The sequence below is a fragment of the Crotalus tigris genome, unplaced genomic scaffold (assembly GCF_016545835.1).
Source record: "Crotalus tigris isolate CLP2741 ecotype Arizona unplaced genomic scaffold, ASM1654583v1 scf7180000017968.19369539983:2297261, whole genome shotgun sequence".
Taxonomy (NCBI): Eukaryota; Metazoa; Chordata; class Lepidosauria; order Squamata; family Viperidae; genus Crotalus; species Crotalus tigris.
Genome location: NW_024096750.1, coordinates 173,885 through 200,637, shown reverse-complemented (window position 1 = coordinate 200,637; position 26,753 = coordinate 173,885). Strand labels below are relative to the sequence as shown.

At 38.4% G+C, this 26,753-nt stretch overlaps 1 protein-coding gene across 1 annotated transcript in view; it reads right to left on the bottom strand.

Annotated features, from left to right (window-relative positions):
• LOC120308928 (catenin alpha-3-like) overlaps positions 1-26,753 on the bottom strand; it is a gene marked incomplete at its 5' end in the record, with an annotated part of 213,393 nt that overhangs the window by 19,401 nt on the left and 167,239 nt on the right. Inside the window, one exon of the mRNA XM_039345637.1 lies at positions 13,364-13,469. Coding sequence (XP_039201571.1) covers positions 13,364-13,469 — 106 coding nt within the window. The remainder of the gene's footprint in view (positions 1-13,363; positions 13,470-26,753) is intronic.

Below are 26,753 nucleotides of genomic sequence, written 5' to 3'. Positions count from 1 at the left end.
TTTCAGAAGAAGCTCTTACGCGTTTCAAAAAAGGTTTCTAGATGCTTGGAGGGAAAGGTCAGGGAAATGAAATGAAAACAAAATATCCCTCGAAGGTGAGCAACTGTCTTTTGGATTTTGGCCATCTCACCATCTTGTTTACGACTGCTGTCTTTCCTTCAGGCATCTCAGCTTTCTTATGCTCCTTATCAAAATTTATGTAACAAAGCATTGCTTGCTCGAACTCAGAGGCTGGTAAGCGTCATAAATTTACAGTTGCTCTTTTGTGCTGCTGCCAGTTTACTTATTTGATCGCATTATGCTGTTTTTGCAAGAGGTACATAATAATGAACTCCATGTTGTTTTATGCATCTAATACCTATGTGGTGGTGATGGTGTTGTTTCGACTTTATTTTTATGTCTGGAACAACAAACACAAATGTCCCCTTCAGGAATAAAATATTATGGAGCTGAATAATCACCCATACTTGTCATTCTGGAAAAAAATATTATGAATGGTATCTTCAGTCTGTGCTCTCTTATTTCAGTGAGTGAGCTTCTGTGACCCGAATATGAAAAAGACAGCTGACGGCACTTTCAGATATAGCTGCTTCCACTGCTCAGTCTCTCCAACAGTTTGAAACTGACCCTCCATTGTTTTCCGTTCTGCTGAAGTCACACAGAAAACAAGGAGAGATCAACATGAGGCCCTCAGTATTTCCTCCAGGTGACCAGTGAAAAAGTGTAAAATTAAAGAAATAAGCAAGTCATCGCAGAAAATATCAAAAACACCTTTCCTTCATTCACAGTAATATTATTATTATTATTATTATTATTATTATTATTATTAATAATAATAATAACAATAACAAAAACAACAACAACAACAATAATAATAAAGTTGGAAGGGACTTTGGAGGTCATCTAGTCCAACCCCCTGCTCAGGAAGGAAACCCTTTACCATTTCAGACAAATGGCTGTCCAGTCTTCTTCTTAAAAACATCCAGTGTTGGAGCATTCACAGCTTCTGGAGGCAGGTTGTTCCATTGGTTAATTGTTCTAACTATCAGGAAGTTTCTCCTTAATTCTAGGTTGCTTCTCTCCTTGGTTAGTTTCCATCTGTTGCTTCTTGTCTTGCCTTCAGGTGCTTTGGAGAATAGCTTGACCCCCTCTTCTTTGTGGCAGCCCCTGAGATATTGGTACACTGCTATCATGTCCCCCCTTGTCCTTCTCTTTGTTAAACTAGACATACCCAATTCCAGCAACTGTTCCTCATATGTTTTAGCCTCCAGTCCCCTAGCTTGACTCCCTCTTCTTTGTAGCAGCCCCTGAGATATTGGAACACTGCTATCATGGCACTCCTAGTCCTTCTCCAGAGATCTTCAAACTTGTCCCTTTTATGACTTGCGGACTTCAACTCCCAGAATTCCTCAGCCAGACATACCCAATTCCAGCAACCGTTCCTTATATGTTTTAGCCTCCATTCCCCTGATCATCTTTGTTGCTCTTCTCTGTACTCTTTCTAGAGTCTCAACATCTTTTTTACATCTTTTTTACATTCCTTATAAATATTATGATTCTCTACCCAGACTGAAAGATCCTTAATAAAGAGACATGCAGCACGCAGCTATTTTGAGAAAAATCATATTTGTCCAATTACTTCCTTCATTTTCCCTCACTAATAATTTTGCAGAACTAAAAATTGTTCATGTCACTAAAACATTGTACATGTTTTTACAGTAATACACTCCATTGAATTAAGATGCTTTGTCCCAAGTATTTTTTTTTTGCACCCCCAACAATGGACGTAAGATTCTTTATCTTTGTTTCCTTCATTTTTCAGAAAAGAAACCTACACTTAGCCTATTCCTGTGTGTGTGTGTGTGTGTGTGTGTGTGTGTGTGTGTGTGTATCTTTATGTCTCTATGTGGCTTTGAGTCTGTGTTCACTTCTGACAACTGCCTGGACTGGTCCCTGCAGTTTTCTTGGTCAGGTTTTTCAGAAGTGATTTGCCATTGCCTGCTTCCTAGGGCTGAGATGGAATGACTGGCCAAGGTCACCTAAAGCAGGACTAGAACTCACAGACTCCTGGTTTACAGCCTGGAGCGTTAATCATGCACTTAACTTAACTCTCAGAGCCTATTCTTAGATCATTACAAGCATCCTATTCTCCGGATAAGGTGAGATCCATCTTCAGTGACATAATATTCAACACAGAAGTAATGAAATAGCAAGAATTCAAAAAGAGATCTTAAATGTTCTTCTACAATAAACAGCAGAAGCAGATCCTAAGAACTTTAAATGGATTATTGTGATTGGAATCTATAAACTACTAAAACCTATCTATTTGTAACCTTCAATTAGTCGAAATGGTATGTCCTAGGTCTAGGACAACAATTTTTGAATCAAGGCAGTTCACATCTGCTAGCTTGCAAAATGTGCGGAAAATCCAGGAGCCACTAATTCCGTGTAATTGAAATTTCAAGGCTCTTCACACCGGTTGTATTTGCAGATTTGTGACTGCTGCAGCCTCGCAAAAGTCAGTTATGGTCACAGGATCATGATTTCCAATGCTTCCTGCCCGTTTCCCACAAGCAAAACCAATGGGAAGCTAGCAAGGTCAGATCCGGTCCCACTGCTTTTTTTGCCCCCGGTTGGAGTTATCCTATTAATCTTTTCAGGTAAGGAAATATTGACAAAAGAAGACCTAACAGATCACAGGTTGTCTGGATGGAAGTGAGAAATGGTATTATCATTTAACACTTTGCAATAAATAAGAGAAAATTTGCTACTTATTTATAATTCAAAATGTTAAACATAAAAATGAATAATAATAGAAAACCCCTCTAATTGTATTTATTTATTTAAGAAAAAATTTATGGCTGCTCAGTTCACTCTCATAGTGACCCTGGGTTGCTTACAAGGATATACTGTATTAAGTAAATCTTCAGTTTCACCTCAGCAAATTTCCAAGGAAAGATAATTATTTCCCTCATTCTACTGATTTCAGAATTTGCAGGACTAAAATTCACGTTCATAATCCAATACAGAGCAAAATATGAAAACAAAGCAATAGCAATCTAGATGAATTTGACTGCAGCACAGATTTCAATGGGGTCTCACTACATAACAGATAAAGTGGAACTGAATTTATATTATTCTAAAGAGCCAGACGACTATCTTTAGTGCCCTGATTGTTCTTATCAAGATCATATTACTGTAATTTTTGTCTTAATCACCTTAACATATTTAAAATCTTTTTATGGTAATTTACTGATATGAACTAAGACAGAATCCTAATAAAAATAATGTCTTAATTAGAATTTGCTTTTCAGTTTTCTGGCTTGTACAGTTTTGCAGCATAAGCATAAAATGGATTTTTATAACACTGTGTGATCAGCTTTTTTTCCCAAAGTGATTTCTAGTTAATATTAAGGAAGACTGTTTGATGGTTCTTCAACAGGCACTAATGTGTGAAAATTTTCTTCCTAAGTACATAATTCAGTTGGGGGGATTGGGGGGGGGAAGTGAGAAAATATTTCATGCAAAGTTTCCAGTGAGGAAAAATAAGGTAGCTGCATTGGGATCCATGTAAATTACTGAACTGAAAGACATGCCACACACCATAACTGACTGGATTTGCAATTCATTGCAAGCTGTTCCCTATGGAGGAGAAACATCTATGTGGATCTCAACAACCACTTTCCAGAATATCCAGAACTGCATCCAGTTTTGGTCACCACAATGTAAAAAAGATGTTGAGACTCTAGAAAGAGTACAGAGAAGAGCAACAAAGATGATTAGGGGACTGGAGGCTAAAACATATAAGGAATGGTTGCTGGAATTAGGTATGTCTAGTTTAACAGAGAGAAGGACGAGGGGGGACATGATAGCAGTGTTCCAACATCTCAGGGGTTGTCACAAGGAAGAGGGAATCAAGCTATTCTCCAAAACACCTGAAAGCAGGACAAGAAGCAACAGATGGAAACTAACCAAAGAGAAAAGCAAAGAACTAAGGAGAAATTTCCTGACAGTGAGAACAATTAATCAGTGGAACAACCTGCCTCCAGGAGCTGTGAATGCTCCAACACTGGAAGTTTTTAAGAAGAGACTGGACAGCCATTTGCCTGAAATGGAATAGGGTTTATTGCTTGAGCATGGGGTTGGACTAGAAGACCTCCAAGGTCCCTTCCAACTTTGTTGTTGTTGTTGTTGTTGTTAATAATACTACTAATAATAAACCCCCAGTGAGGCACTACCTTGATGTGGTTGTGGGGCTTGTGTACTCTGAGGAAGATGAGAGCTATGCCAGAGGTTCAACCATACTGGACAGGTCTCATCAGAGGAGTCAGACAAAGAGTGTCTCTTCCATAAAAAAGTATGGTGAGACGTAAATTTCAGAATGCTATACCAGCTCAGATGTCGCCCGGGTTAGCAAGGTCCGTGCTAGATATCGGAGTTCCTGGATATCTGGTGAAAAATGGGTTACAGGACTCAGGACTGTTAGCTGAGCAACCAGGGCCAGAAGCTGCAGAACTACTGGAAGAAAAGGTGTTTACCAGTCACAGATACACAGTGATTGAAAACAAAGAAATAATGATCTGTTACTACAGATCAAGTCCAACAAGAAGAGGACATCTAAAACAAATGCAGCAGTTCTGGAAAGAACAACATCCAGAATCAGAAATAACAGAACAGAGACTAGCAGATCAACGCCAATTTATAATATGAAATAAAGTATTCACAGAAACAGAATTGGACGAACTGCAAAGGTTTACCCAGGGCAAAGAAATCAAAGCCTTGCCAGAAGTAATTCAGAATGTAGAGGCAAACCAGGGGGAGTTGGCAGTGAAGGAATCCAGTAGAGATATACAACTGTTCTCATTTGGAAACCAGGCACCTCTTCCTCAGGAAGAACAAAACCCTCTAACTAAAGAAATAAAAGAATTGAAACAAAGAATAACTGAGCATCTAGAACAGCACAAAAACAACAGAATAAGGCTGCCTGCATTGAAGCTTGTTCCAAAGAAACAGCTAGCACAAGCATTAAAAGATGCAAATACTGCAATATCAAGTATAAGCACCAATTCACTGCAAGAAACAAACCAACTAATGTACAGCACAGCTGCAGTTATAACTGAATACCTGGGATGCAAAATCAACAAAGAAGAAAAACAAACAAATAGTGCACCAGAAAAATGGAAGGTTAGACTAGAAAATAAGATCAGCAAGCAAGCTAGAACAGATGAAAGAAAAGAAGCTGAAGAATGAGAAGACCAAAGAATACCTAATCAAGAAATACCACTTAGAAACAAGGAAGATCAAGGAAGCACTGGAAATAATAAAGCAACAAATAACAGCTATAGTCAGGAAAATCAGTAGATATGAAGCTCGAATTGCAAACTATAGGCAGAACCTCCAATTTCAATCCAATCAGAAACATTTCTACCAATCCATCAATGGAGAAACAGCAATGAATCACTCAGTACCTGACAAGGAAGAAACAGTGCAGTTCTGGAAGCAGATATGGGATAACCCAAAGAAATACAACAAGGATGTGGCTTGGTTAAAAGAGGTGGATGCAAATAAAACAGAAGTTGAAATGAAAGAACTAGTAATAAGAACAAAGGGTAGAAAAAAGAGCAAGGAAAATAAAATTGGTCAGCACCAGGTGAAAATGAACTGCATGGGTTTTGGTTGAAACATCTAACTATTATATACCCACTCATTGCCAAGCAGTTCAACAATATACTACAAGGAGGAGAAATTGAAAAGTGGCTAACAACTGGGAAAACCTACCTAATAATAAAAAATCCAGCAAAAGGGGCAACACCAGGCAACTACAGGCCAATTACCTGCTTACCAACAACTTTCAAATTACTAACTGGTGTGGTAGCTGATGCAGTAGAACAGCATCTAGTTGAAAACAATCTCTTTCCACCTGAGCAGAAAGGAAACTGCCCCAATAGCAGAGGAACAAAAGATCAACTGCTAATAGACAAAATGATCTTGGAAAACTGCAAGAAAAGGAAGACCAACCTGAATATGGCATGGATTGACTACAAAAAGGCACTGTTTCCTCTGTCAACCATACTGAATAATTCAGGACATGGCTATTAAACATCAAAAATATCTGCCAGACTATCCCACCTCCTTTACATGGATGATCTGAAGCTGTATGGAAAAACATCATCTGAAATAGAATCACTGCTCAATACTGTCCGTATATATAGCCAAGCTATTGTTATGGAGTTTGGCTTGGACAAATATGCCACAAATGTGCCACAAGATAGAAAAATGTGGGGTAGACAGAACCACCACCAGATGGATCCGTAGCTGGCTGACCGGCCGTACTCAGCGAGTGGTCCTCAATGGAACTGCATCTATATGGAGGGAAGTGTGTAGTGGGGTGCCCCAGGGCTCTGTTCTGGGCCCAGTACTCTTCAACATCTTCATCAACGATTTGGATGAAGGGATAGATGGGGAACTCATCAAATTTGCAGATGACACCAAGCTGGCAGGAATAGCCAACACTCCAGAAGATAGGCTTCAGATACAGAAGGATCTGGACAGACTTGAACACTGGGCACTAACTAACAAAATGAAATTCAATGGTGAAAAAAGCAAGGTTCTACATTTAGGCAAGAAAAACCAAATGCACAAGTACAGCATAGGTGGCACCATGCTCAATAGTAGTAACTGTGAGAGGACCTCGGAGTCCTAGTAGACAATCACCTAAATATGAGCCAGCAGTGTGCTGCAGCTGCCAAAAAGGCCAACACAGTGCTAGGCTGCATTAACAGAGGGATAGAATCAAGATCACGTGAAGTATTAATACCACTCTTACAATGCTTGGTAAGGCCACACTTGGAATACTGCATCCAGTTTTGGTCACCACGATGTAAAAAAGATGTTGAGACTCTAGAAAGAGTACAGAGAAGAGCAACAAAGATGATTAGGGGACTGGAGGCTAAAACATATAAGGAACGGTTGCGAGAATTGGGTATGTCTAGTTTAACGAAGAGAAGGACAAGGGGGGACATGATAGCAGTATTCCAATATCTCAGGGGCTGCCATAAAGAAGAGGGAATTAAGCTATTTTCCAAAGCACCTGAAGGCAGGACAAGAAGCAACGGGTGGAAACTAATCAAGGAGAGAAGCAACCTAGAACTAAGGAGAAACTTCCTGACAGTGAGAACAATTAATCAGTGGAACAGCTTGCCTCCAGAAGCAGTAAATGCTCCAACACTGGAAGTTTTTAAGAAGAGACTGGACAGCCATTTGTCTGAAATGGTGTAGGGTTTCCTGCCCAAGCAGGGGGTTGGACTAGATGACCTCCAAGATCCCTTCCAACTTTACTACTATTATTATTATTATTATTACTTACTATCAAACAAGGAAAAGTAGTGAAAACTGAAGGAATCAAGATGCCCCACGAAAGTAACATTAACAGTCTGGATGAGGAAGATTACTACAAATACTTGGGTATCCTTCAAACTGACAACATCAAGCACACTGAAGTCAAGAAAAAGATTACAGGTGAATACATCAAGAGAGTGAAGAAGATCTTAAAGTCCAAACTCAATGGAGGAAATACCATAAAGGCAATCAACACCTGGGCAATTCCAGTCATTAGGTACACAGCTGGAATAGTGGACTGGACTCAAGCAGAACGAAAAGCAATGGATAGGAAGACCAGAAAAATAATGACAATGAATCATGCCCTTCATCCACGCAGTGACATTGACAGACTTTATCTACCAAGGCAAATAGGTGGGCGTGGAATGCTACATCAGATGGTTGAAGAAGAAAAAATGGCATTTGAAGAATATCTGAAGAACAATGATGAAGATGCACTGAAATTAGTATATCAGGAAGGCTTACTGACTACTGGAGAGACCAAACTGACCTACAAGAAAGACCAAATGAAGAACAGAATAGAGGCATGGGAAGACGGAGCACTACATGGCCAGTACATTAAAAAAATAGCTGGGAAAGCAGATAATAAAAAGACCTGGCAATGGCTAAGAGCAGGAAAATTGAAGAAAGACTGAGGGACTAATTCTGGCTGCATATTATTATTATTATTATTATTATTATTATTATTATCATCATCATCATCATCATCATCATCATCATCATCATCATCATCAGAATTCAAACAGACAAGCACCTGCAACATAACACCCCAGACTTAAGAATTGTCGATAAGAAAGACAAAGAAGTCTGGATAGTGGACGTGGCAGTGCCTGGAGACAGCAGAATAGATGAGAAAGAACTGGAGAAGATAACAAAATACAAAGACCTACAAATAGAAATTGAACCACTGTGGCAAAAGCAAGCAAGGGTAGTATCAATAGTAATAGGCTCCTTGGGTGCAATCCCAAAACAACTGGAGCACTCACTTGAACACCATTGGCATTGACAAATTCGCTATTAGTCAATTGCAAAAGGCGGTCTTACTAGGAACTGCTTCCATCCTGCGACGATATCTGTAATACCATCAAACATCCACATCTGCCTATCCCAGGTCCTGGGTAAGGACTCGATAAGTAGACAAAATGCCAAATCCAGTCTGAACATCTGGCTGACTGTGCGATGATCCATAATAATAATAATAATAATAATAATAATAATAATAAGAATAAGAAGAAGAAGAAGAAAAGAAGAAGAAGAAGAAGAAGAAGAAGAAGAAGAAGAAGAAGAAGAAGAAGAAGAAGAAGAAGAAGAAGAAGAAGAAGAAGAAGAAGAAGAAGAAGAAGAAGAAGAAGAAGAAGAAGATCATCCAGGAGACAGAAAGAATAATAGGAAATCAACCTTCCCAGTCCCGCCTTAGGCATGGGCCAATCACCAGGAGACAATGAGTAATGTGCTCTGGCATCAGGTTTCCTCCTGGCACAAATGGTGTATGATGAACAGAACAAGAGATGAGAATTATATTTAAAGTAAAATAATAGCTAGTTGAGGAATTCTGGGAGTTGAAGTCCACAGGTCTTAAAGTTGCCAAGGTTGAGGACCTCTATAATAAAACATAGGTGCTATAGGAAGATAGTCCCTAGTGCAATCAATCTTGCTTCCCTCCACAAGAAAAGAGACAGGAAAAGCAGCAGGGAAATATAAAACAATTATGCATGTCAGACCAAGCTGTGTAATTCTCCGAGAGCTGGCCAGCAGAACACCATGCTTCAGACATGGAAATTGGATAACAAAATACAGCATTGGGGCATGAAAGATGGGAGGTTTATGTATAATTTTGCTAACTATTGGAATGTAATAGTAATAGTAGTAAAGTTGGAAGGGACCTTGGAGGTCATCTAGTCCAATCCCCTGCTCAGGCAGGAAACCCTACACCATTTTGGACAAATGGCTGTCCAGTCTCTTCTTAAAAACTTCCAGTGTTGGAGCATTCACCGCTTCTGGAGGCAGGTTGTTCCACTGATTAATTGTTCTCACTGTCAGGAAGTTTCTCCTTAGTTCTAGGTTGCTTCACTCCTTGATTAGTTTCCACCCGTTGCTTCTTGTCCTGCCTTCAGGTGCTTTGGAAAATAGCTTAATTCCCTCTTCTTTATGGCAGCCCCTGAGATATTGGAATACTGCTATCATGTCCCCCCTTGTCCTTCTCTTCGTTAAGCTAGACATACCCAATTCTAGCAACCGTTCCTTATATGTTTTAGCCTCCAGTCCCCTAATCATCTTTGTTGCTCTTCTCTGTACTCTTTCTAGAGTCTCAACATCTTTTTTACATCGTGGTGACCAAAACTGGATGCAGTATTCCAAGTGTGGCCTTACCAAGACATTGAAGAGTGGTATTAATACTTCACGTGATCTTGATTCTATCCCTCTGTTAATGCAGCCCAGCACTGTGTTGGCCTTTTTGGTAGCTGCAGCACACGGCTGGCTCATATTTAGGTGATTGTCTACTAGGACTCCGAGGTCCCTCTCACAGTTACTACTATTGAGCATGGTGCCACCTATGCTGTACTTGGGCATTTGTTTTTTCTTGCCTAAATGTAGAACCTTGCTTTTTTCACCATTGAATTTCATTTTGTTAGTTAGTGCCCAGTGTTTGTATCTTGCCTTTCAATCAAGGTAATCATGAGCCTTTATTAGCCTAAGGAAAAGGACAAAGAGTTTATTAGTGTAATTATTCTTCATTTTAGTGTCTTTTGGCTATAATAACAACAATTCAGAGAGGAAGAACTGAAAGAGCAAAGGGCCCGGGTGTTTTCTCAATGAAAACAAGGCCTGTGGCTGTGCTTCCAAATGTCTTACTTCCTTGGGTGGTGAAAAGCAGTGGTGGGATTCAACCGGTTCGCACCACTTCGGCAGAACCGGTAGCTAATTTTTTGTTGCCCAGGCCTAGAATGGACTTCTGGAAGAAGCATCCACATAGAGAACCAGTTGTTCACATATTTGAATCCCACCACTGGTGAAAAGCATCTAAGAATATAATCAAAACAAGAAATTGGCAGTATAATTTGAATGTAGAACACTGATTTCCAATGTATTTTAAATCAGGCATCCCCAACCATGGCCACTGTGTCTGGCTGAGGAATTCTGGGAGTTGAAGGGACCTTGGAGATCATCTAGTCCAACCCCCTGCTCAGGCAGGAAACCCTATACCATTTCAGACAAATGGCTGTCCAGTCTCTTCTTAAAAACTTCCAGTGTTGGAACATTCACCGCTTCTGGAGGCAGGTTGTTCCATTGGTTAATTGTTCTAACTTCTAAGGAAGTTTTCCTTAGTTCTAGGTTGCTTCTCTCCTTGATTAGTTTCCATCCGTTGCTTCTTGTCCTGCCTTCCAGCGCTTTGGAGAATAACTTGACTCCCTCTTCTTTGTGGCAGCCCCTGAGGTATTGGAATACTGCTATCATGTCCCCCCTCGTCCTTCTCTTCATTAAACTAGACATACCCAATTCCAGCAACCGTTCCTTATATGTTTTAGCTTCCAGTCCCCTGATCATCTTTGTTGCTCTTCTCTGTATTCTTTCTAGAGTCTCAACATCTTTTTTACATCGTGGTGACCAAAACTGGACGCAGTATTCCAGCTCTAACAATGCAACAAGTCAATTCTGAGCTACACATTCAACTCCCATGACAGTAATGAATCTGTCTGAGTCAGGTTTCTTTAAACCAGGGGTATGAAACTGCCGGCCCGTTGGCCAGTTGCATCATGCAGAGGCTGCGCCCACCCTAGCTCTGACAATGTGGAAAAAGTCACGATACATCACGACACATCACGTGACACGGCGAGTTTGACACCTGTGCTTTAAACAGTAATGTCTCTGTATATCTTTAAAATATATCCTGCTAAAGGAAATGTCTTATATAATAGAGCTAGTGTTAAATCACAACCTATCTCCCACCAAGGCAACAATCCATATTACCTAATTCAATGGTTTCACAGTTTTACATTTTGATGGTGTGAAATGGCATGAAACCCAAATAAAAGTCATTCACTTGAAACTGTTCTACTTTATGAACTGGAAAAGGTCAAAGATATGCAACACTGAATCTTCATTACAGACCGATTGCTTATTTAAGGACACATTCACATTAAGAGGCCACATGTGAACGAAAATGTATTTTTTTTTTAACTTGGTTTATGATGGAGGTGTTGACTGGAAGGCGGTCTCAGGCTAACAGAGCTGTGCTTTGAAAGTTACCGTGAATGATGAACTGTGTTCCGCTGTAATGACGTTATTAGCTTTGGCAAGAAGTTTAAACAATTCAGCTATCTCTCCCATTTTGCCAACCATAAAGAAAATATTTGAAAAAAAATATGTGTTTAAAGTGCAGAATAATAAAGCACCAAGCCCACAGTTCACTGGCAGACACGCTTGTTGTTTTAGAAGGTGTGCATATAATGGGGAGAGATAAACAGGAACAATGCCAAGCGGCTTTTTCAGCAGAGGTCTCTGTATTCTTGGGCTGCTGATTTGGCTTTCTCAGTTTTCTGCCAGGCTACCAAGTTTAAAACAAGCAGCTGGATCAGGGTTGTAAAGGTACCCTAGGCCTTTATTACAATGTGCACATGAAACTTATTTTACACACACACTTTACAAAACAAGAGGAATCATTAAAGTCCAGATGTTGAATTAAATGTACCCCATGAGTTAATTTGTCTTTAGTAAGAGCATACTCAAAAGGATATTTTTATTTACTTATTTGTTTAACAATGCTAATCACCCAATCCAGTCCAAATGGACTCTGAAGGAGACCTACCCAAGTCCAAAGATGTGCACTAAAAATGTATATGATAACTAAAGTCAACAACAACCAAAGAAACCCAACAGCATCAAAGGCACAATTCAGTTAACAAAAGGGCTAAATCTACAAAGGAACAATGCTTTGACTTGTTGTCAAAAAACCTGTACAATATTAACTATCCATACTACTAACCTATCTTCTCCTTTGTTTTTTTTTTTAATCTTATCACATTCTTTATGTTTTGTCAGCCCAAACAGGTAGACTAGGCTAAGAAACAGTGACTATATAGACCAGGGGTGTCAAACTCGCTATGTGATGTGATGTGTCTCGACGTATCATGACTTTTTTGCCATTGCCAGCAATGGGGTGAGCACGGTTTCGCTATGATGCATCCGGCCTATGGGCTGGCAGTTTGACACCCCCTGGTATAGACCTAAAGCTACTTTTGTTAGAATGGTTATAGTAACCAAATCTTGCAAGTCTAAATGTGCTTCCTTGCTCTGCTGTTTATCTTTATGCAAGTTAGGAGGAGGGGAGCTGAGGCATTTTTCTTAGGCATTTTCTTGGCCTGGATTCAATATTCATTTATCTGATTGTTGCTTTGGTAATGCACATTTTCACTTTAGCTAAATTCCAGGATGAAAAACTGTCTTGGAGTCACAAAGAAAGTAAAACAGAAGGCAAAACTCTTGTCTCTGCTTTATAGGCAAACAAACCAAGGCAAGTTTAATAAATAATTGTACCTCATTTGGTCTTGCGTAGGCTTTTGTGTTTAGCAAAGTCTGATTATAAAAGGGCATTTAATTCTTGCTATACTACACAAAAAATATAACATTTTTGTTTTATTTTTATTTATTAAAAATCCCATTAGTTGGAAAAAGTAAGATGATAGCATTCCTGTGAAACAATAGATTTTTTTATTATGAAGGCAATTATAGGGTATAAAATTCAAGTTACCAATATAATTTTAGAATGGTGAGAAATAATTAGCTGGTGCATGTGGTTCTGGTTTAATAATCCATTCTGCAACATATTGTTAGCTGTAGTAAATTCTTAGGAATCTACTTGACAAAGAAAATAGGCACCTGACAAAGAATATAAAAAATACAATAGTATTTGGAGCAAGGGGTCAGTTGTAATACAACACATGTTATGGGCTCTCTGTTCTCTTACCTGATTAGAAATGAGCCTTGCAAGCACATCCATATGAGATCCTGACTCTGAGATCATTTTAGCTGCATTAATCACATCTGAGGTATTCTTCAGTGGTCCTCTGCCCCTTTAAGTAAAACAATATATATATAATGAATATTAAACATCCCGTACAGCTTAGAATAAATATGAGAATACAATTTCTTTTAGTCCTCTAAGAATGTCTCTGTCGCATTTGAAAACAGGAGATGTATCTGCAAGGGCTGATGCCATAAAATCAAGGTAGAGGCTGCAAGCAGGCGATCAGATTTTATCTATTGCATGTCTGATTCCCAAGGTGGCCTACAATCCATCTATAGCAGGGGTCTTCCAACTTGGCCCTTTTATGACTTGTGGACTTCAACTCCCAGAATTCACGCGTGCCTGGCTGAGGAATTCTGGGAGTTGAAGTCCACAAGTCATAAAAGGGCCAAATTGGAAGACCCCTGATCTACAGTAATGCTTTAAATCAACTTCTAAAAGGTAAATTAGTAAATAATGGTACATGTTGTCTGGATGACCAGGAAATGAAGAGAATTATTATAACTACACACACTCGGATACATCTATAATGAAAACAAATAATTCAGATTGCTATGCAATCTTCTCTGAGCAATAACAATTGACATTTGGCAACCTTTAAAACAAAATTTGCTGAACTGCTAGAAAAGGAGACAAGCAACCTCTTCATCCAATCTTGTATGACTCTAAGACCAGAAGAGGTGTCATAAATTCAACACCCCCTCGTGATCTAAACACACCTTACCTTTGAAAAAGGCATTGAAAGGACAGGTGAATATTTCTATTTTCTTTAAGGGGCAAAGCCAAAGACATTCTCAAATGGGAATTTCAAATATTCCTTTTGAAAAGAAAGAAGGCAAAATACTAAATCTGCTTGTGATGTCAAAGGATACCAAATAAGGTGGTAATTTTTTGGGGGGAGGGGAAGTACAAATCCCGCTCAATAACTGCATCGAGCATTATTATGAAAATTTTGAAACTCACCCTGCCTTACCAATTAAAGTGGAAGTCTTACAAAACGATGTATCGTTGATGTGTGACACTAGAAGTATAACTTCAAATCACTGTTGAAAATGTGAACTAGAGATATGGCGATGCAGAGAATTTTAAAAATTGATAATCAGAAGCAACTGGACTTTTGCTATAGAAAAAAGGGTTGCTTGGTATGCATCTAGTATGCAATGTGGGAAATAGATTAGGACAGTGGTGGCAAACCTATGGCACGCGTGCCAGAAGCGGCACTCGGAGCCCTCTCTATGGGCACACGTGCTGTTGCCTCAGCCTCACCTCCCCCCACAACCGCCTCACCAGCAGCCCCCGGAGGAGAGTCGCCCCTGAGCATGGTCCACACGGAGCAGCGCAGCCAAGGACATGGCAGCCAGGCAGCATAGACAAGATCTGCCCTCATGCCCCATCCCGCACAGTTGATGCTGTGGGGCACGGGCAGAGGGCATGGCCGCTATGGTGCTGCTGGGCTGCTTGGGCGATCTGTGGCAGGCCCTGGAGGCGGTGAGTGGCCCTGGGGGCAGCCAGAGTGGGGGATGGGGTGGGGGCGGGGCCAGGTTTTGGGCACTCAATCTCTAAAAGGTTTGCCATCACTGGATTAGGACTTATGGACAGTCAACTTAAAAAGGCTCGTGGATATTGGCTTTATATATGGCAACTGCAGCAAGGTTATTATAAGCACAAAGATGGGAGAATATAGAAAGGAATGGATTGTGAAGATGACAGACCCTGCAGAAATGGCTAAACTGATTTATTTGACTAAGGAGGGACAAAAAAATACTTTAAAAACAGAGTGGAAACCCTTATGGACTTTTTGCTGAAAATGGATAAACATGAATTGATGGTTTCAGGCTTTATTGGTTAAAAATGTTTATGGGTAAAAAGGAATTAAAAGATATAATTTGAGAGGGAGGAAATGGTAATGTCTGTGTTTGCACTGCTTCAAAGAAGATAACAAGTCACTTCTTTAAATACCGGTATTTATTTTTCTTTCTCTTTTTGTTATCTTTCACTTTTTTACTTTTTCATATTTCTTTATTTTTTTCTACTTTTACTTTGGAAATAATAAGTTATGTAAAGCTTTCTTTTAGTAAAAATTATATCTTTAAAAAAAATCTATGTTGAGAGTACATAGTCTTAAATCCTGGCAAATCAGTGATAATCACTAATCCTTGCTTATGTCCAGAATTGATTAACTCCAAATTGAAGAGAAAAAAAGAAAAAATGTGGGGAGTTGCCCCTTCTCATGCCTTTTTTTTAAAAAGGTATTTTTAATAAATGACTGGTCTTCAAAGCACATTGAATTAAGATTTGGTTTTAGCCATTCCTTTCATTCCCTCAGAGGAAAGAATTAATAATTTTCTTTTCTCTACTGTGTTTAAAAGCAAACATTAGAGCTTGAATTTCCAGCAGCCAATTTTTGCAATTACTTTGCTGAAAATAATCCTGTAAAATAAATTTGGTTTGATCATTTCATTTTCAAACAAGCCTGTTTTAAATTAGATAATTTACATGTCTCGAATTCAGTCCTTAGAATTGGGAATAATACTTGAAATAATTGTCTTAACAATACCCAACATATCTGGATTTCTCATAATTCTTCAAATCTCAAAGTTTTAGAATATAATTTAACCATTAAACCATTTCCCATAAATGTTTTGTATATTCATGTTATTCCAGAATGATACCAGTGGCTCACAAGACCAAATCATTTGAATGAATGACTGCTCAGATTGTTTATATCACTAACAAAGAACTCTATGTCCATCTATTTTGAAGTGTCCATAAACTCAAATTATTTTGAGGAATCAATTTTAATTTTAAATCCAGTGAAAACAATTTGATATTTTTAAGACCTGCAATCATTGATACTCCATTATCTATTGTTCCACATTTTTGCCCATAACCTGTAAATGTGACTAATACCAACTTTTAAAATATCCTCTAGTTTTTGATACAAATATGGTGTAGATTTAGTTTTAGACATTAATTCCATCGGAATGAAAGCACTTCTGGTTTCCTCGAAGCAGCCAAAGCTGCTGGTTCATACAGAACTCTGAGACGGGCTTGAGTTGATTGTATTGTCACTGTGGAGAATTAGGTTGCCAATATCCCATCTGAAGTCTAGGAAAAAACCTTGCAGCAATCATTGAAAAGTAATTGATTTTAAATTGATTCCAGATTTCACCTGGTTTTCAATAGAACATTTTTCGCTCTATTTTTAAAGTATAGTTCTTCCGTAGTTCAATATTCATGGGGCAGTTGATATCCCCAGGTCAGACAGATGTGCAAAAATCCTACATTTGAGGCCTCTTCCGTGTTTGCCATATTCCTCCAAACCAGCGGTTCTCAACCTATGGGTCGCGACCCCATTTGGGGTCGATCGACCATTTTTCGGGGGTCGCCAAAGAAGGCGATCCGCCATTTTCTGCCCTCAGGGGGCGCCGCCGCGCATGCGCGCCACGCATGGGGTGGCACTGCGCATGCGCACTGCGCATGGGGGTGGCACCGCGCATGCGTGCCGCGCATGGGGGCGGTGCCCGCATGCGTGCCGTGCATGCGCGTCGCTGCATATGCGCAGAACGTTTGTGTGATGGGGGTCGCCGTCACACAAACGTTGAGAACCACTGCTCCAAACACATGAGATGCCAGTAGTACAATCTTGTAATATGCCCCATCAGAAATACAGCTATCCTATTTCGTACCTAACATTTCATGAGTCAAGAAAGAAAAGATCTTTAATTAATTTGATGTTGAATCTGATAACAGCTGCAAGATTATTGGTGGGGCAATATTGGAAGAAAAACTCTTTGCCTACTATGGAAGAATGGATACTTAAGGTATCTAATTTAGCAGAAATGGCAAAAATCTCCACATATTTGAAGGATTGTTCACAAGAAAAATATATTTCGGTTTGGAGAAGATGGATTGATTATATTCAGAATAAATATGAGACTGAAAAGTATTATTTAGCTTATGTGTAAATTTTAGATTATTATTAATAGTTTAATATGGTTTATTAATAGTAGTTTAATATGGTTGAATTTATATTATTTTTAGTATTATGGTTTAATTATATTATTATTTTTGTTCTTAATTTTTTAATATTCATTTTGAAAGGGATATGGTTGAATTTATATTATTTTTAGTATTATGGTTTAATTATATTATTATTTTTATTCTTAATTTTTTAATATTCATTTTGAAAGGGAGTTAAAGTATGTTATGGATTTGATTGCTAAGATAGTTGGATAATGTTAGTTAGATTATGATTGTTTATTTTTAACCCTGTAATCAGCTTTGGGAAGTGGGGGAGGGGGGGAGGGATTTGGGATATATATTGTATAAAATTTTTAAAACTTTTAATAAAAAAAGAAAGAAAAGATCTTTCAAACAATATCTGACATCACATCTTCTGCCTCTCTGAAAGCAATTGGCACCCACACAGGTGCTTTGATGGTTCTGCCTTGCTGCTCAGAAGCTTGTGGAAGCAGCTTTATCAAATGATAACATAGGAAGAAGAATATTATGCTTTGCCACCCATTGCCAGCTGGAGAGAAAAGAGGAAAAAAAAATCAATGAAGTGGACAGCTTAAAACTGTTAAGTTTGAAGCTGGGAAACCACAAAGGAAAGAATACTATTTTCCTTCAAATGTTGGAAATGGGTGTAAATTGTCTGGCTTTCTGAAAATGGACACTTACTGAAAAACATAGCTTTGGAGGCATTCTAGAGTTCTATCCAAAGTATGGCTCAGCCTTTGAAAGGAATGGGTTAGTGCTGAGATTTCAATTCAGTAAAAGTAGCCACTTAAAATGATCCAGTATCAACATATTATCATTTATGGTGGACATGCCCAGTTGCAAAAAAATACTGGACTACAATAAAAAAAATGGATCGAAGAAATAATAGACCAACCCGTAGACTGGAAACCAGAGATCTTTTTGTTGGGTATTTTAAACAGAAAATATAGTAAAGAAATATGGTACTTAATTTTACATATAATAACAGCGGCAAGAATAGCATATGCACAGTGCTGGAAAAATTAGAATATACCATCAGAAGAAGAAGTGATAAGAAAAATCCTGGACTGTGCTGAGATGGACAAATTAACAAAAGAGATAAAAGAAAAGGAAGACACAGAGTACTATATAACATGGAACAAGTGGTATGACTGGTTGGAGACTAGAAACAATAGAGGAGAATAAATATGGAAAGGTCAAAAGTGAAAATATGTGTATAATAATAATAATATGAATTATTCTTAGTAAGAAATAGAATATGAAGGAAGAAAAATGTAAATAAGAAACAATGGGGCAATAAGGACAAATATTCTAAAGAAGAATAAGAGGGGGAAATGTAAATAATAGAAGGTTACTGTTACGTAATCGCTGTTAAAAAAAAGGGAGAGGAGTATATACTGTGTGTGTATGTGTGTTATGTTTTGTTTTGTTTTGTTGGTTAAAAATAAAAAATAAATTAAAATAAATTAAAAAATTAAAAAAATGATCCAGTATCAAAGCTGCATCAACTTCCAGCTCAGAGTTTGCCAAAAAGAAACAGGAGGGGGATTAGTAAATACCTAGGGAGGTGGGAGGGCTAAGGAATATATGAGAGCCTTCTGTCACCGGAGAGCAACTAATCACCAAGGCCAAGTTCTCTGGTGCTACCAGCTGGCGCAGACTTTTCCCAAAACAAAAGTATTGCGTGTAATTGGTGGACAATGAATTGTGGGTGGCCCAGGGATTTTTACCTATGAGGGTTTTCACGGGAAAACCTCAGAGCTGACTTTACTTCTGCTGTGCCTAAATGGATCGATCAATGCCAAGGGTTTCTCTTTTTTTGGCTGTGCCAAATGGGACGGTTGACAGCCAGTTTGGTATAGTGGTTAAGGCAACAGGCTAGAAACCAGAAGAGCATGAATTCTAATTCTGCTTTAGGCATGAAACCAGCTGGGTGATCTTGGGCCAGTCCCTTTCTCTTACCCTAGGAAGAAACAGGCAATGGCAAACCACTTGTGAAAAACTTTGAGAAGGAAACTGCAGTAAATTGTCCAGGCAGTTGCCAGGGGTCAAAGGTGAGTTGAAGGAACCAAACATTTTTTAAAAAGAGTCACTTAAGATAAAGTCCTAAGACATGGCTGGCTGGGGAATTCTGGGAGTTGAACTCCATGGGTCTTAAAGTTGCCAAGATTGGACACCCCGTTCCTCAAGAGATATTTCAGTGTTTGGTGTCTCCACTCAGATTAATTTTCTGGATAAAAAAAGAATGGAGAAAAAAACACACTGATGGAGGAAATAATGAAAAGACAAGATCTGTATGGGTGGAGAAGGGAGGCCACAGGAACCTTCTGCTCTTCAGACCATTTGGCAGAAGATGGAAAATAAGGATTGGGGGAAAGCACAAGGAGCAGAAACTCCGTGCCAGATATCGTCTCTTCTATTTTTCCCAAATGTCAAGAAAAAATTTCTATTTCCAGCTTTTTCAGTTATGACTTTGAATGATTACTCTTCAGCTTTTCATTACAATTTTAATGTCTATTTTCTTCTAACCTCGTCTTGTTTTTATTTGTTTATACTTTTCTTCTTGTAAACATCACAGATCACACATTGCAGCAGTCCATCTTGCTGAATACTGAAATTCCCCCCCACACACACACCATTTGGATGATTTGCTTGATCAGCTATTTTGGCAAGATCCTCTGGCAGATCATTCAGCTAAAAAACATCCATCCTGAACAGCATCCCTGTCAGGAATTAAGGTAAAGGTTCTTTTCTTCAGTCCAGTGATAATGGTGAATATATGTGTAGGCATCAGTGTGTGCATGCACAATTTTTAATTCCCAACAAAGAAAAAGTTGAAATCTATAGAGATGAAAGATTGACCCTTTCCACAAGTAAGTAAATAATTTCTGTTAAGAATCAACTGATATCTCTGAATTTACTATAGCGTTATATATTCATCCAAAACATATCTTCTTATTGCCTTATGGGCATTGTACTGACTTTGAATGGCTTAAACCAAAAAAGAAAAAAATAAAAGAGTGCATTTTCTGCTAAATAGCATATTGGCGGAGAGTATGCTGGGAATGCGTTTATATATAGATTTTCATTTTATTGGCTGTTTCTTTTTAAATGTCATTTAAGCTGTCATATTGCGAGAGCAACTTCTAAATTAAAAATCTTATTCTGAGAAAAAGCTATCATATAAAATATAAGAAAAGATTCTGGAGAAAGCACGGTGGCATAAAACAACTGAAAATAATGTTAATCATTTTCCTTTAAATCAAAGTCAGAGAAAGAGAGAAAGAGAAGTTATAAAACCGTGATGAAATAGAATGCAAAAGTTTAAATGTTTTTGGGAAAAGAATTATTTTTCATCTTATATTTAATTGCCAATATATTTCACCAGTTGAAATCTCAAAAATATGTGAGCGAGCAAGCAAGCAAGCAGGTAATACTGTATGTAAGTAAGCAAAAAGTGCTTGTGTTATAAAATAACTATTGGAAGCTGGAAGAATTATTGGTCCACAAATAACCTTAATAACTCCTGCTAGCAGTATCTCTCTTTTATAGGAAAGATAGAAGCCTAGTGAGGTGGCAGACCTACTTGATGAAAAACATTCTGAAAGCAGATGACAATAGCAAATCACGTCTTTGTTGTTGCCAGGAAAACTATGCATATATGTTCATGAAGACAGTGGGAATTGAGCTTTTTAAATTGTCCAATATCCTTACTTGGTGCCTTGCTGATGAGCTGAGCTGCACCACTGCTAACCACAGCCTAGAAAGTCATTGCAATTAGCCTATACAGCAATGGTGGGATTCAAATATGTGAATGCTGGCTGAAGAATTCTGGGAGTGAAGTCCACAAGTCATCAAGTGGCCAAGGTTGGAGACCCCTGACTTAAAATACATTGGAAATCAATGTTTATTCTACATTCAAATTATACTGCCAATTTTTTGTTTTGATTATATTCTTAGATGCTTTTCACCAGTGATGGGATTCAAATATGTGAACAACCATTTCTCTGTGTGGATGCCACTTCTGGAACTCCGTTCTGGGCCTGGGCAACAAAATATTAGCTACCGGTTCTGCCGAACTGGTGTGAACCAGCTGAATCCTATCACTGCTGTACAGCAAATGTGTTCGACCTTGGCAACTTTTAAGACCTGTGGATTTCAACTCCCAAAATTCCCCAGCCAGCCATGCTGGCTGTGGAATTCTGGGAGCTGAAGTTCACAAGTCTTAAAGTTGCCAAGGTTGGACACCACTACTGTACAGACTCATTGCACAATTAGAATCCTGAACAGTTCCAAATTTTGCAGAATATCTTCAAGGAGAGGGAAACTCTTCAGTGTGTATAATATGTATGTATGTATGTATGTATGTATGTATGTATGTATGTATGTATGAAGGAGAATGATGGCAGAGGGAATATTTGTTAACCTGCTAATGTCTTGTTTCTCTTTTCTGCAGGTAGAGCTTTCCTAAATTTGAAATGACTGAAGAGAACAAATGAAGCAGACAGTATTGAAGATAAAACTATCGCTTAGTACTCTGTGATTACCACTTGCTCTGAGGTATAATTGTACTGTTAGCAAGAAACAAATCAATATATAAGCAATACTTTATTGAAGATGCTGTCTGCCATTTCCAGAGTTTCAGCAGTTGGACAGGAACACATTGGAAAAGTTTTATTTGCAGATGTTAAGAACAATGTAAGGGATTGTGGTTGGGTTTCAAAGTTATTTAGGAATATTAGAAATGGAAAATATGATGTGGCAGTTTTCATGATAACCTTTATAATCGATAGAGGCTATTGGATTTCATAGAAATGAATGCAACAGTCCCTTGATTATGAACAATGCTTAAGATACTAAAATTATTTTTATTCAGTTTGTACCAGAATAACAAACAATGTAATTTTAGACCTCTAAAGTTAATAGTAGCTCTCTTCTTGCTTTCAATGAAGGAAAGACCTCTGAAGACCTAGGAAAAATGATGTAGCCATTTCCACATCTATGGAATTTGTACTTATGACACAGAGTAACTTACGATAAAACTATAGATAATACCAAATGTGATATCAAATAATGAGGGGTGAAGGAAAGAGCAAAAATAAAAGGTAAATGCTATTTCAAGGCAAGAATAGGATGTTCAAAAATTGGATATGGGAACACTTCAAAGAAATAGTGAGTGTGCAATTAGATAACCAAGGGAACAAACAACACCAACTCTCAGAACTTGGAAGTACAAATATCTTCATATTTTCTGTCTGAAAAGCCATATTTTTTTCTGAATTCCCTAAAGTAAAAAAAAATAAGGTCCATTATAAAAGTACACCCTGGATGAAAGCTAGATTTATCACTCTTCTTACTAGCATTTCCCACTTACGGACAGCTAGGGAAATGGAAAAAAAGAAATCCAAGACATTAAAAATGAAAAGGGCAGTAAAAACTTTTTTTCATGGCTTTGATCCCCATGTTGACCCTTGGAATCAATTTCCGTTACCTTGGTTGCAAGTTCATTGAAATTAAAACTTGTCTGAATCTCCTAAGTTCAATCAATGTTGACTTTGATTTGTGTTGTGTCTGAGGTATATACACAGGTAAATGATGGATGGTACATAGCAGGGGTCTTCAAACTCAGCCCTTTTTTGACTCATGGACTTCAACTCCCAGAATTCCTCAGCCAGGCACTCTGGCTGACGAATTCTGGGAGTTGAAGTCCATGAGTCATAAAAGGGCTGAGTTTGAAGACCCCTGCTATATAGCATATGTCCATTGTAGTGTTTGTTCTCAGGAAGGAGGGGCTGCACAAAGCCCAGTAAAGGAAGAACAGGATAGCAGGTCAGAAATAATAGGGATAGAAGAGGATAGGCCTGTGATAAAGAGAGATGTAATAGAAACTCAGGAACAGGTGATCCCGAGGAGGTCTGAACTTAGCAATAAAGGCGTACTTCCTGATCGATTCACAGCAAGTGGGGTTAGAGCATATAATGTAAGGTATGAACCCCGTGATTATCAAGAGATGTTATCATTACCTCAAGTAGAAAAGGATAAATGGAAGGACACAATAATGAACTGCAGTATAAGGCAGGAAAGTACACAGAGAAAAATTGTTCAGTTGTTCAAGCCGATATGTTGACTAAGTTTTAAATGCAGGCAAGCATCAATGTAAGAGCATTTGGATTAACAGCTGTTTAGCTTTAAATGGGAGGAGTGTCAGGATAATAATTTAAAAGCTAAACAGCTTATGTAATGATGTAATGCAATGTAAGGTGGATGATGCAGTATAAGAATGACTCAGCAGGCGTGTGTATCCCTTTAAGAGCATAAAAGGGAAGGTCTTTTGCTGCTGTGTTCTCTCTTGTCTGTTTCCTGCTGTAATTGCTATGTATTGCAGTTTGCTGAATTATCACCACGTGTATGTATTTTGTTTCTAGTATATTTGTAGATATTGCGATATAAACCACGATTTAATACAAAGCACTGTTTATTGTATTTACTCCTGGGTTATCTCAATGCAATAAGACTGTGCATGCTCTGACAGTATATAGTAGTGATGGCGAACCTTTTAGAGACTGAGTGGCCAAAAACCACCCCGCCCGCCAGCCCACCCACCTGCTCCGCCATCTGCCCCTGCTCCACCTCCCGTTCCATCCCGCCCAGTCACAGGGCCCCCACCGCCACAGCCCGCTGCAGATTGTGTATAATATAGGAATGTGTATAATATAGGCTCTGTGGCTACTCAAAATAGTAGGATGAACATCTCTTGTCACTTATCTTCAATCTAAGTCTGCTAGCTCACAGAGGCCAGAACCAAATTTGTAGATGAGATTAGCTTGGCTGGAATTTTTCAGCTTAGTAAATTATTTATTTTGAATTCTCATTCATTAGATTAAATGGAGAAATTAAAAACCTACTCCAAGGCTGCATGACCTAGGGCCCACTCTTTGTTTTTCTCATGATAAAGGAGAGGCTGCTTCCATTTAATTCAAAATTACTCTTCCCCCTTAGTCCTCAAAATGTCCAATTTTAGGATTCATACTTATTGCCACAGACCTAGTGAGAGATAGGGGAAAAAAATTACCTGCAGGGCTCACTATAGGCAGAATATAAGATAGAAATTGAAATTCATTGGTCTCGTTGCTTTTATCCGACTAAGCAGTAAAAATATTTTATGACAGAAAAACAGGACAATTACTGCAGCATTCATTAAGAATGACAGTTAAAGCTTAGTTTAACTTTACCATTAGTTATCCTCTCCCATGGAGTAGAAGTGTACGTCAAAGATAAGAGGAAGGCAAACAAGGGAATGAAAAGGAGGAAGAGGAAGAACCAGAAAAATATTCTTATGGAATGCTTATGGAAAACTAGAAATAATTTGAACATTATTTCAAAAATTGAAATAATATTTGAACACAATATATGTTGCTTAGATTTTATACAACTTAATCAACAGTACTCAGTACTGACTTTGAGTGTATATGGGGAAAATAATTTTCAGAGATTGATTGGCAATTTTAGTTAATTTATTTACATAACCATTATCTTTTATTAGCAAGGGAGGCTGTTTAAGCCTTCAAAGAAAGGAGAACATTTTAGTTAGGGCAAATAGAAAGACATAATTTAAAGTTTCTATTAACAGCTAAGAGAGCTCTGATTTTTTTTCCCCTTAAGCTTACATAAGTGATCAGCATGAAACTGCTGTGACAAGCTAGTAGAAAGGAATATATTAATGAAAAGAGTGTCATTATACCTATTTCTTAGCTTGTAAAACAAGAATTAAAGGCCTTAGGAAGGCTGACCATTTCCATTTAGGATTTCATAGCTCATTTTGTTGAGCAATTAAGAAAAATCCTGCTGATAGGATGATTAAAAGAAACCTCAATGTCGCTTCTTGTAAAGAGAACGACTATCAGCTGAACTAAAACCAGTGAGCAAGGGCAGTTACCATTTCATTAGACAGAGGCAAACCATGGATCTCTCTCCTCTCCACATTATTCATCCTTAGAACGTTTAAACGAAATGAAATAATATGCAGGCAAACTTTAATTTTATTAAGGTGACCAACTTTTTTACAATGAAAAGGAGGACACAAATAAATTGAAGAAAAAATATCGTAAATAAAAAAAAAACATTTTATTCATTGCAACAATAATACAGACAACTTGCATGTGCAAAGTTTGCCAGCAGGGTGTTTTGACGCGCTCAGCAGCAATTCCTATTGGCTTTCGAAAGCCAATAGGGGAAGTAGCACAGCTCATGCAAAAGTTGAAAAAAAAAAAAACATCAAAAAAAGGTGCCAGAATGCCATTCTGAGTGTTCTATGAGGGAAAAAAAAGACCTGCAGATTAGTCTTCAAATATCGAAAAGGAGGACATGAAGGAGGACTCTTTTTGAGGGAGGACAGAACTTACAAAAGGAGGACTGTCCTCCCTAAAGGAGGACGGTTGGTCACCTTAATTTTATTATTGTACCACAGCTGTCGGGCCTGAGGCTGGGATACAAAACTCTTTTATCCATTTTGGATAGGACATTCATCACCTTGCTTGTGAACTGACACTGCAAGCACACAAACAAGACTTAGTATTTGTTCCCTGTGAGAAAACTACCCTAGGATTCTTTTTGACAGTGGCATGTGATCTGTCCGATCAGCTGAAAAGCTGGGGATTGTGGTGAGCATTTGTAGGGAACCTTGCTCTGAGCCCTAGCCAGCTGCTAACTCTACATTCAGAGAATTTGCCAGAAATTATGTTGTTCTCAAAGTCATACTCCAAAGACATTTCAGCAGTTTTATATCTTGTCTATATTTCATTTCATCTTCAGTTTTTCCTAACAATACTTTTATTTTGACTGCGTGCTAGGTTTTCCTTTTCACAGCCTGGTCAGTTTGTTTATGTAGTATAGGGGGTCTTCAAACTTGGCCCTTTTATGACTTGTGGACTTCAACTCCCAGAATTCCTAAGCCAGGCACATGGTTATAAAAGGGCCAGGTTTGAAGACCCCTGATTTAGTATGAATCTTCCTTCCTTGAGCCTTAAATCTTCCCCAGCCTTAGCAACTGGTGCTTCTGAAGATTCATCTTTTATGGGAATTTCCAAAACTGTCATGGAAGTGTTGAGTGTGCATATTCTACTAAGAACAGGGGGAACTTGGCTCTTTTTCCACCTTGTCCTACTCAGTTATGAATTCCCCCAATAGATGTTTCTCGCCTGTCAACCATCTTCTGATCTTCCTACCTCTACATATGACATGTACTCCAAGTTGAATTGGGGGGGGGGGCAAACTGCCTTTCTTTCCATCTCACTAGTGTCCCACTTGCCATCTCTGCAATTGGGTG